This window comes from Rattus norvegicus, chromosome 1, assembly GCF_036323735.1.
Source record: "Rattus norvegicus strain BN/NHsdMcwi chromosome 1, GRCr8, whole genome shotgun sequence".
In the NCBI taxonomy this organism is placed as follows: Eukaryota; Metazoa; Chordata; class Mammalia; order Rodentia; family Muridae; genus Rattus; species Rattus norvegicus.
In genome coordinates this window covers 164,982,428-164,995,223 of record NC_086019.1, presented here as the reverse complement: position 1 = coordinate 164,995,223, position 12,796 = coordinate 164,982,428, and the positions used below count along the sequence as shown (strand labels likewise).

General features: G+C 38.1%; 1 protein-coding gene across 6 annotated transcripts in view; it reads right to left on the bottom strand.

The window, feature by feature from the left end:
- Positions 1–12,796, bottom strand: part of Fchsd2 (FCH and double SH3 domains 2) — a 321,476-nt gene that overhangs the window by 102,168 nt on the left and 206,512 nt on the right. For all 6 annotated transcript variants that reach the window (XR_005506100.2, XM_063262815.1, XM_063262816.1 and 3 more), the window contains 2 exons: positions 10,233–10,287; positions 8,489–8,617 (listed from right to left, as the gene is read on the bottom strand). Coding sequence is in view for 5 of the 6 variants with exons in the window: in XM_063262815.1 (XP_063118885.1) it covers positions 8,489–8,617; positions 10,233–10,287 (184 nt within the window). In the remaining variant the exon portion in view is untranslated. The remainder of the gene's footprint in view (positions 1–8,488; positions 8,618–10,232; positions 10,288–12,796) is intronic.

The following is a 12,796-nucleotide window of genomic DNA, read 5'->3' as shown; positions in this document are numbered from 1 at the left end:
CTCCCCATTACACACACACACACACACACACACACACACACACACACACACACACACGATATGATATTTCACTTACATGAGATGATTAGAACAGTCAAATTTATCCAGACATAATAATAATAGGCAGACTGGTGAATGAGGAATTAGGAGTTACTGTGCAATGGCTAGAGTTTAGGTTAGGGAAGATGAAAAAGTCCTGGGGTTAGATGGTTCTAATAGTTTCATAATAATGAACACAATCTTAACTGGCATAAAGAGGGAGTTTTATGTTATGTATATTTTACTACAATTTTTTAAAAGTTAGTTTTCTTGATATCATAAAACATCTATTAACATGTTCATCCAGTACTTGTAATTACCATTATTCTGCACCTAACCAGTGCAATAAAACATGAATAAAAAGTATATTAGAAAATTTTTTCTTTATTTAATATAAAATTATTTTTATTTAATTCAACATGAACATGATCATTGAATACTGTAGAGTCCACACAAAAGTTACTAAACAAATAAACACCATGAGAAAGTCAACAAAAGTCTCCTAAGGGAGGAGAAGCCCTTGGTCCTGCCGAGGCTGGACACCCCCCACCCCAGGGAGGGGAGTATCAGAGCAGGAAAGCAGGAAGGGGTGGGTGGTTGGGTAGGGGAAAGGGGATAACATTTGAAATGTAAATGAAAAAAATTAAAAAGTCAACAAAAAAAGAAGAGTACAGGATACAGGATCATATAGCTGACTATATTTGTCAAAGATAGGCACAGCCACATTTTTGTTTACAAGGTGTACTTCACTAGCATCGCCAGACTCTCTTAATGTAAAATTTGCTTCTTTAACACTACTGGATACTGGGCCAAACTTTGTAACTGCTTCAATAAGAACAATGTATCAGAGAGACTGTGTGAATTCTGAGATTCTCATAAAAGGTGATTCCCCCTCCAATTTGTCCCTGGAAACCAATCATAATATTGTGAGAAAACCTAAGAGACAAAAGGAAGCCATGAGCAGAGAGGCTCTACCTGACAGCCATGGAAGTTTTAGCCCTAAGGCAGCACCAACCACCAAGTATGAATGAAAGCAAGCCCCCAGCTTCAGCTGCTAGCCTTTGAACCACACTACCTGACATGGGCTGGTGCAGAGATAAGTTCTATCTTGGATGCTAATCAAAGTGCAGATATGACAGCAAAATAGATGGTGCTATTGTTTCAGGCCACTAAACTCTGCAGTGATTTGTTACAGTCACACAGCAACATAGTAACTAGGACAGACCAATAACTAAAAACATTAATTTTATTTCCAGACATTACCAAAAAATATTGAAAGAAAAGATTAAAACATAACAGCTGTTGTTACAGTGAATGATATTACTTGGGAATAAATTTAACAAAATATGTGCAAGGTTGTCAATGTGGGCAGAATCATGCAACAACTATACAACTCGCTCTAGAGTCTGTGAGCTCACGAGGTTGATGAATGCAATGTTAGAGCAGAGAAGCCAGAGTGTGTTCTCTAGCTATAACAAAAGAAGAAGTCAGAGACACACAACAGGAACTCATGAATGGAATCTATCCAGCTACTGCCGGTTTATTAATGAGGTAGTCTATATAAAGGACATAACAGCAAACTCTAACAGTTGAGAATTATCCTAACCTATAAGCCACCCAATCATGGGAGAGTGGACTCTGCCAATGTGAAGGACCTTGGAAACAGATATTTCCTAGAACATCCAGATAACAGAGCTCAGACAACACCTTAATTCTTGTGAGACTGGAGACATAAAACCTAGCAAAGTCCACGTGGACTTCTGACTTATGAAACTATGAAATGATAATGAAGGAGTGTAAAAATGTACTATATTCTAACAGTTACCAGATATAATGAAAAGGAAGACAAAGGTATTCTATGTATTAGTGTGATTATGATGGTTATTATGTAGTAATACATAGCTGCTAAAACAAGGCCCCCAGTATACTTAAAACAGATTCATTTTTTTGTATGTTACCTGTACAGTTAAAAATCGATCTTAAAAAGAACTGATTTCAGTCTTAATGCTCTGTGGCTGGGAAGTCGGGTAATCAAATCCTAGCCCGGTAGCTTCCGGGCTAGTACTGTCCTTACACTCCTGCCGCTCTACAGACTACTCTTAAGTTGTATGCATTCTCTGCTCTGTGCCTCTCATTCAGACTCCTAGAGGGTATGAACAGACTGCACGTTCTGATTTGCATTTTAGTGCTATTTAAAAAGATATCAGGGGAGGGGAGAGTGGTGTAGTAAAACATCCCTTTAATACATTCAGAAGGCATGGGTAGGCAAATAAATCTTTTGTGAGTTATGGGTCAACAGTCTACACAGCAAGTTCCAGGCCAGCCAAGCTATATAGTGAGATTCTGTTTCAAACAAACATATAGATAGGTAGATAATAGAATCAAAGACCATATTCTGCTGTCAGAATAGTAAAACAGACAAGAAGGAGATGTTCTGGGAGAACCACACAGGATTCCATTTCACTAGCAGCATTTCAATTCTGAAGCCATTAAAATGCATATGTGTTATTCTTTGAGATCATTCCTAGAGTTAGAATATTACATCATCTTTTAAAAGTTCTATACCAAGCTTGCAAACTAAGGCCTGTGTGCCAAATCCAATCCAACATTTATTTCCGGTAATAAATTTTTTCTGTACCACTGTAACAGTCTTCTGTTTGTGATCTGTTGATGGCTATACCATAACAAGGAAGCCACTTTATTATAAGGTCCAAGTAAAACTCTAGAATACAAAAGATATAATGAACTAATAAGTAACTGAATACAATCATAGATGTTGTTGTAGAAAATGGTCAGCAAGATTGATGACTGCTCTAGTTTTTCAGCTGTCAACTTGACACAGCCTAGAGTCATCTAAAGGAACCTCAATTGAGAGATTGTCTGCTCTAGGCCAGCCTGTGTGGGGAGTCAGAGACCAAGGCAGATTTTATCCCCCTTGAGGTCCACCCTCCAACTGGAGAGATGGTCAGCGGTTAAGAGCACTGACTGCTCTTCCAGAGGTCCTGAGTTCAATTCCCAGCAACCACATGGTGGCTCACAACCATTTATAACAAGATCCAATCCCTCTTTTAGTATGTCTAAAGACAGCTACAGTGTACTCATATAAATAAAATAAATAAATATTTTTTAAAGTTTCTTATCTTTTATTCCTTTGCCCAGTTACCAACCAGGACACATCTATTTAACTTTTACTGGAGACCAACCTGTTTTAAAAATAAAACTTCAAGATTATTAAACTTTTTTAAAGTCTTTCATCAGGCTAACATTTGTTCTACTTTCTACTCTGATCCACTTCCCTCTTCACCCAGACCACAAAGAAAATATTCCACAAGTTTCTAAAATGAAAAAAAAAATGAGTATGTATATTGTATGAGAACATATATCAAAGGGAACACAAAATGGGGGAAAGTGATCTACTTTCCAGAGTCTATCAATAGATTTTTTTTGTTCTTGTTTAGTTTAAGTTGAAGTTAAAAACAAACAAACAAACCACCCTGCTCCATGTTCTACAGATCTAGAGTAAGATGTGCAGAAGCTGTTCTAATCAGTACTGGCATACGGAATAAAACATATTCCCCAGGAATACATCTAAATATTTATATGTCAACATGATCTTATTCTGCAGAATAATTACGATGAGATGTTTGATAATTTTAGTTTACAATTTGCTTAGAAACCAGGATATTCACAGCATGCTACTGTTTTGAATAGTGATACTATTCATTACAGTAACTTTTATTATTAAGGAGATTCTAAAGTATGAGGGGGACACAGAAGGTTACTAGACAATAACACATGCTATGATATCAGAGGCTTTGATTTACTTTCTTGCTGTATACTAACCATACCTCGCTGAACCTTTTATATCTGATCAATTAAGCAAGCATATGGTATTAGAAAAATATTATAAAAATTAAAGCCTTTTAAAAAACTTTTTATTGATTCTTCATGAATTTTACATCATGCATCCTACAATCCCACTTGTCCACCCTCCACCCTTTTAACTTTCACCAAAAAATAAAAAAATAAAAATAGGGGAAAAAAATGTTTCACCATGGAAGCTGTCACGATGTCACACAGCATATTCTTTTGTCCAAATAGTTTTTTGTTTGCAAATCCTCGTTGCAATAAGTCTTTGGTCTGGATCAAAGACTCTGGTTTCTGCTACATTATCAATACTGGATGCTCACCAGAACTCCTCTCAGTTATCCTGTTGTAGCCCTGTGTCATGGAAGTCCTGCAGCTTTGGATCTGTAGAGGTGGCCCTTCGCACTCCAGCAGTTCATAGATGAGATGGATATTGGAGTGGGCCAACTCAGAGCCCAGGATCAGGGTCTGAGAAGAAGCTGGATCAGCCTACCCACTCTCCTGCACCTGCACCACCAGGGCCAGCTTTTCTACTTTGCCCAGGCAAGAGGGGAAGCCAGGCTCTTATGAGTTCACACTGTTGGCTGGCTCATCCACACCCAGCTACCAGGATACTGTGCTGCCCAGGCAAACTGGGGGAGAGCAATTCTCCTACACCAAGGTGACCAGAGAGGGTCAGGGCCAGCTCAGCATAGTGTTCAAACAGAAAACATGACCTCAAGCAGCACCCCAGACCTGGGACATTTGCATTGCCTTTGGTGGTAACATGGGCCTCAGACATCAACAGTGCCTATCTGTATCAGGATCACATACCCAGACATGGCCCCCAGTGGCAACATGGCCCAGATGTCATCATGGCTTCAGGTGGTTGCACAGGCCACTCAGATCAGTATGTGCCCTGGCAGCAACAGAGTCCTCAGACATCCACAGGATCTCAGGTGGCAGCCCAGACTACAGTCATCAACATAGACCCCAGCTGCAGCAGGACCACAGACCCAGATATGGCCCTTGGTGGTAGCCTGGGCCAGACTGTCACCATGTCCTCAGGTGGCAACAACTGAAGTCATTCCACTGTTGTCCTCTGTTCTCCCATTACAGCCATGGACATCAACATGGTTTCAGGTAGCAGCCCACACCAATGGCATCCAGATGGCCTTTGGTGGCAACACAGGCCACAGATATTAGCACAGACTGTGGCTATGGTAGGGGCATGGACACAGACATGGCAGCAGACTGGCTGGACCTCTCCATGGCCTCACTCCTTATATCTGCCCACTCTTCACCACCACCCATCTTCAGTTCCACCTCTCTCTACAGTGCACACGATGCATGGCTTTGCTTTCTCTTCCATTTCTCCACTGTGTACTCCCTATTTCCCACCTCCATATCACATATCCACTCATTGTAGTGGTGCCTGCTCATTAAGATTGTTTTTTAAAAATTATTAAATTATTAATGTTATTTAATTAAATATTATTTTATTTATGTTTATGTGTACATGCTCTTCTTTGCCTGTACATATAAAGTGCATGCAGGGGCTGGCAAGTACCAGAAGAGCACACTGGATACTCTGGAATTGGAGTTATAGGCAGTTGTGAGCTATTATAGGTAACCAAACCCAAGAGAAGCAAGTGCCCTTAACCGTTGAGCCCTTTTTCTAGTCTGAGGATTAGGGTGTATAAGGCTGAAAAGTGCCCATTTATTTTTCCTTCTCTCACAATTTAGCTCAGTAGCTACCACACTATGACTATTAATTGCATATAAATCCCCTGCTTCTAAGGCACCCATACACATGTGTGCTTGTTTGGTTATGGTTTTGTAGATTCATTATGTAGCTCAGGTTGGCCTGGAACTCACTATATATACAAGGATGGGTTCAAACTTGGGATCTCCTGACTCAAGACTCTCAAATGCTGAATTTACACTTGTATAACACCATCCCTGTCTTACTACACACACACACACACACACACACACACACACACACACACACACACACACACTCACACACTCACTCCAGATCCTGAGACCATATAAATCATAACATTTATAAAAAGAGACATTTCCCCTCCAAAAAAGTGTTTAAGTACTACTGTGAATTCAGTGATAGAAATTTATTAGGTAACATGATTAGTTTGAGTTTTCCAATTCTGCAGGTCATAGAGTTAGCATGAGGAATAAAATAGGTTTTTTTCTTTCTTTGTGTTTTTTCTTTTTCTTTAATTGAGACAAGGTCTCCCTATGTAGTCCTATCTATCCTAAATAGATCAGGCTAGGATTAAAGGAATACACTACCATAGCTGGCAAAATGAATTTGTACAAAGCATTTAAAAAGAACAAAGAATCCCATGTTCGTTTGAAGCAATTCAGTGCCCTAGCAAACAATCTACTCAGTGTTTATAAAATACACACATGGAGACTCCAAAGTTAAGCTCAAGGATAAGTAACCATCAGATAGATGGCTGATCAAGCCTACTAACTCCCATTTTGTTTGTGACAGAACAATGTTTTCCCCCAAATGAGGTATTTTCCATGGTTTATTAAGATCATGTTTTTTTGTGTTTGATGTAGTTTTAATTTTGAAAGTACAATGTATTATTTCTCTTTATTTTTTAAATCAGCACTAAGGAGTGAAGTCAGGGTCTTGTTCATACTAGGTACATGTTCCACCACTGTGTTAAACCCTTAACCTGGGATTTCATTTTTGTTGCTGCCTAAGCTAATGTAATAACAATTTTAAAAATATACACAGGGGAGATATATTCAGGTTGAGTGTAAAATCCCTGATTCAAGCAGCTGACATCCAAAACACTACAAATTCTGAAGCACTTCTGATCCCAAGCATTTCAGATAAAGAATATTCAATTTGTAGTTTTCAGGTCTGCTCTAACAGTAGACACAGAAAGGATATACGGAGTCACTACTTTTAATTACAACTTATTCTAAAGACTTATCCTTAACAAACACATTCTCTGAAATTGCAACTAGTATTCTCTAGAGAACCATGTTAGAACAGGAGTTTGCAGTTGGCCCTTGTAAGTTTGCAGCACTATGTAACATCTAGTAGGACCTATAACAGCTGCAAGTCTGGCTCTAATAGAATTCTCAGACTGCTCTCATTATTATAACCTGCATTCTGATCACCAACAGTCCCAACAAGATAGTTGGGATGGAAAGGGAATTCTGGGCAATAAACAAACAAGAAAAAAATTGCAACATGTTAGTTTTTAGTTCTGTGACTTCCTCCATTTTTTTTTCCCTGAAGATCCCAGGAAATGCCTTGCCTCTACTTTCAAGGAATGAATTTGTTGTTTCTGGACAGAGTTGATCTCTTTCCCAGAGCTAGAGGAAAAAAGCCTGTGCCAACTGCAACCCCACTCTTAACTGCTGATCTCTTAGCAAACAATTCAACATGGCAGGGGTTGCTGCAGATATAAGAATCCTTCAACTGAGGCCAGGCAGTGATGGTGCACGCCTTTAGTCCCACACTCAAGAGGCAGAAACAGGTAGTTTCTGAGTACTAGGATCAGCCTGGTTTACAGAGTGAGTTCCAGAACAATCAGGACTATACAGAGAAACCCTGTCTCAAAAATAAGAAAGAATTATACATCTGAAAAGGGTATGTTTAAAATACAAAAGGGGGTTGGGGACTTAGCTCAGTGGTATAGCACTTGCCTAGCAAGCGCAAGGCCCTGGGTTCAGTCCTCAGCTCCGGAAAAAAAGAAAAAAAAAAAACTTTAAAATACAAAAGAAAAATAAATTAATGTTTGGGTTCCTGAGAAAAGAAAAGAAAATGAAATGTAACTCAAAGTGTGCACTAGGTTAAAATGTTTTTCTCCTCTTCTGTTCCCTTTCCTTCGCAGCAAAAGTGAAAAATATAGGTAGCACAGCTGGAGAATAATCAAAATGTTTGAGGATACAACTGTCATCCAATCTAGCTACATTTCACAGTATCAAGAGTAGACATATCTGCATATAACTACTAGATATTTTCTTTTGTTTGTCTAATAGATACCTCAAATCACATATTAATGTATAATTTTAAGATAAAATTATGAAAATTTAAATTGATATTAAAAATAATAGCAAACATAGTTGATAGTTAAAATTATGACTAATAAAGAATTTTGTTTGCTGAGTATGGTAGTGTCACCTTCAATCACAACACTTGGGAGGCAGTGGCATGTGGATCTATAAGTTCAAGAACAGCCTGGTCTATACAGTGAGTTTCAGGACAACCCGAGCTATAGCTAGATCATACCCATCTTCTATCTAATAAATCAATAATTGCTAAATATAATACAATTGTTTACTGTGATTTAGGTTTAATTAGGTTTTCTTTTTCTTTCTTTCTGTGGTGCTATGGCTCAACCTCACACACACAATAGGTAATTGCTAAGCTTTAATGCCAGCCTTAAACATTTTCTTACACTAAAAATCAGTTCAAGGTTACTAAATCAACCAAATAATCACAAGTCTATTCCAATAAAATACAAAATAACTACAATATGATAACTCAATCTCTCATGTCACAAGCTTTTGCTTAATGAAGCAAAATTATCACAAATATTAATTGCATTACCTTCATGATGTTAAGTAAGTCTGTTTGATAGTAGCGGTCCTGATGTGCATTTGCTGCGGCTAGCGTAAGAAGGTAATCATTCCTTGCGTGGGTAGCTTTGGTATTACATTCAGTTCGCCGGGCTTTTAACTACAACACAGTAAACAAAAACAAATTATCAATGCAACTGACATTACACTGCAAAACATGTATGACCACTATTCTTAGAAGGATGGAGGAACATGTCTGTAAACCGAGCACGTGGCAGGCTGAGGAAGGAAGATCTTGAGTTTGAAATTAGACTGGGCTACATAAACAAGACCCTGACAAGAATGAACCGGGTGGGTACTGATAATTGGTACTGGCAGTTAATGAATGATGACTCACCAAAAGTAAAAACCCAAGTAGAACAAAAACTTAGGTATTCATTATTACTAAGAAATAAAACATAACTACATATAGAAGAGTATTTTAAAATCATTTTTGTAATTTTTTTAAAATTTCACTCATAACCATAGAATTATATCATTCCTGCATGCTCCCTCCTCACCATGTTCCCTCCCAAATTACACATACACACACACACACACACACATACACACACACATATGCCTATGTGTGCTATAAGTGTACATGTACGTAAAATACACACATACACACACATATCACACATGTATATGTAACCAAATGAATACATTTAGATTTGCTTGTCAGTTCCTGGGTCCAGGGCTAACCACTTAGGACTGGACAACCTATATGAAAGCTTATCCCAGGAAGAAATGGATTCTCCCTCTCTTAGAAGCACTGAAGACCTGTAGCTCCTTATCTAAGGGTGAAACCAAGTGAAAATTTCCTGTCTGTGTCGACATTGTCAACTGTGCAGTCAGTATGTGCTGGCCGCCTTAGGCAACCATACACTTGAGAGCTCATGGGAACATATTCCTAGTCACATCTAGGGAACACCACGTAACAGTTAAAGTATCTCAATTATATTTAACAGATTTCTGAAACTTTCTATAAAAACTCAAAATATTTCACTCATTTTATTCAGGTGTGACAATAAAGGGTTTGGATTTCAATATATTACCTTCCAAAGCATTGGTAAATCTAGAGTTAGAAAACAGTTTACTTAAATTAACTTTCTGTAACACTGATTTATTCATCATTGGAGGGGTGTGGCACTTGCCATGCATGCTTGTTAGAGGAGAACACACAGGAAGTAGGTTCTTTCTTTCCATTATGTAGAATCTGGGAATTGAACTCAGTTCATCAGGCCTGACTGAAGGTGCCTTTACCTGCTGAGCCAACTCACTCTCCACAAACTACTTAAACATTCTAATGCGCCCAAATACCTGCCTTCTGCTGGGGAGCTTCACGGGAAAACCAACTCATCAGCTTGCTTAATAGCCATTCTACAATCCAAAGGCCCATATCCTGCTAAGAGTTATGTGTGAGAGAAATAGATTTTGAGCAAGCACTTCCTAAAATCCCTATACTGTATCTCTGAACTAGGAAATAAAGATAAGGATATATAAAAGCAGGTAAAGATAAGAAACCTATCCTTAAAGCAGTCTTGAAAAGCAAGGTGTGCTCCAAGTGTCAACAGCTATGTGGAAAATCCACATATTGGGAGAAAAGCTCTTGCTTGGGTTATTGACATTAAAGTGGTTTTTCCAACATGGCAGTAACCCCCCTTCCCCCTTGATAGAGTCAACTGATTATTTATGAACCCAGAGTCTTCTTACTTGCATTGTTTAAAACTCACCTTCACACTTGCTTTCTGTAAACTGATTCTTGATTGAAAAAGACTAAGTTTAGACCTATAATAAAAATAGAAAAGCATATTTAAAAAGATTATAGACTATATAGTGAAATTACCTTATATCATAATTACTTAATTTTAAATGATCCTTTCAAGCACTGTTCTAAAACTAAGTTAAAACTGGAAAACCAAGAGTGATGCTTATTGCCTTTATCTGTATTTATCAAGCTGGAACTATATCAGAATACAATCCACAGGCTCTGGAGACCCCAATCCCTACAATAAGTTTTTCATGTTTGCTTGCCAACCCTGTGTTCCCCTCAGCCCAGTAAATGTATTCTGAAGTTACTAAGAAGTCCTGTGTACTCTGTCCTATATGATTCTGATGGTGCTATTTACTCATTTTCCATCCAGTATTAGTATACTTAATTTTGTGAAAGGAACCATAATGTAACCCTAAGTCCTAAAAACATGTTGTTTTTCTATATATTTTAAGACTAGAGATAACTGAACAGAGAAAGTCAACAGGCAAATGCTAAGTAAATAAGCAAGGCTCTGTGACCAGTGATTCCTCTGAAGCTGCAGGTTTGTCTTGACTGCAGTGTCATGGTGATTGCCATGGGAGAATTCAACACATGTGCTGGCAGCTACGCCTTAATATTAAGTACAGTCTCAGACCACTTGGGATTAGAAACAAAGCAGTCAGTCTCTGAAGAGTAGCAAAAGCTGACTCTTAGAACAGTTCTAACAAGAGCGAAGACGACCAGAGACAAACGTGCACTCTCTCTAACTCTTCTGTACTGTTTAAAAGAGATGTGCGTGGTCTTCCTGCAAGTGATTTAAGTTTGTGGCTAGATCACTTGCCTAGCAGTACAAGGCTCTAGGTTCAATCAACAGCATCAAAACAAACAAACAACAAACAAACACATAAAACTAAAGATAGTCCAGACTCCAGTTATTTCCTACCTTGTCATATTTATATTTCATGGGGGTTTGTTTCTTTATTAATTAGATTTCTATTGATTTTGACTCAAAAACAAAGGGCAACGTATTTAAGATAAGAAAGCACTAATTTAGGAGGGAAAGAGTGTTTAAAGTATTCTTAGTTCTCTTTTTCTGTAGTCATTATCCAAACAGACTGCAATGCACCTAGATTTTCCAATGCAAGGTTTTAAGTTTCCAGCTTCTGCTTCATGTGCTAATCTGCAGATATCCCTTGAATAGTACTAAAGTAATACTAGTGACAAAATAAGGCAGTTCATGGCAGAGTACTATTCAGATGGCTCAGTAGGTAAAAGTGCTTACTGCCATGTCTGATACTCAATCCCTAGGACCCATATAGTAAAAAGAGAACAGACTCCTGTGAGTTGTATTCTGACCTCCACTTGCACAGTGTGGCATGCCTGTGTGCAAACACATGCATATATACATGCCTACACACAAGATAATTGAATACATAAATGTAATTTTTTAAGGCATTGTTTGGTGCTGGGGAGATGATATAGTTGGTTAAATGTTGTCATACAAGTAGAAAGACTTGAGTTCAAATGTCAATCCTGGGGAAGCAAAGACAGGAGGATCTCTGGGGTTTGCTGACCAGCCAGCCTAGCTGAAATCAGTGAGCTTTAGGTTCAGAGAGGCTCTGAACTAAGGTAGAGAGCAAGTAAGGAAGACGCCTGACACCTACTTCTGGCCTCCACACAGACATACACATATCATGGGCACTTGCATATAAAGAAAAGAAAATACCTATCCTTAAAGACAGATATTGCAAAAAAGTAGATAGGATTTTTACAAATAATATACTATACAAAAATTAAAGTATGCTATTTAATAATCTTTAAAAAAGTCAAACTAAGCTTTAAGACTTCATTCAAACATTACTGCTTCTATAAAGGCTTCTCTTGCCATAATGAAAAATTAACCCTCATTCTTTCTGTTTTCAATAGGGTTCTCATACTCCTGTAAATAGTTACTGAGTGATTTAAAACACTATTTCTTTTGAGTTTACTGTGAATAAATGAATCATTCATACAGCTATGTTTAAATAAATGCTATAATTCTAGGCTCTATATTTGAGGGCACAAGCCTTACTTTACTGTATTCATCTCTATATTCAACAACACCCAAAATAAAGTACTAATTCAACAAACACTGAGTGAATGGATGATGAAGCTGGACTACTTTTTAGTTAAATTAATTACTAGAGAAGTTGTATACTGACCTAAAATGTCTTGCTTTGTAGTTAAGCCATATAAAAAGGCAGCTCTGGGTGTCCCCAGTCTCCTAGGCTCTATACTAGAAGTCAACTAGACCTCTTAAGCAGCCATTCAATGTTTCACTTTCATCCTCTGCATCACAGCTACCCGATGTATTTACATTAGTTCTACGAATCTAAGAAGTCTCAGGTCTAGACCCATGGGAAATAAGTCCATGAAGCCTACTATGACTGAGTAAACTTTACCAACCAAAAACGTTCAGGTCTGACCTAGAGATAGCTCAACAGTTAAGAGCACTTGTACTTGGAGAGAACCTGGATTCAGTTCCCAGCACCCACATGACCACTG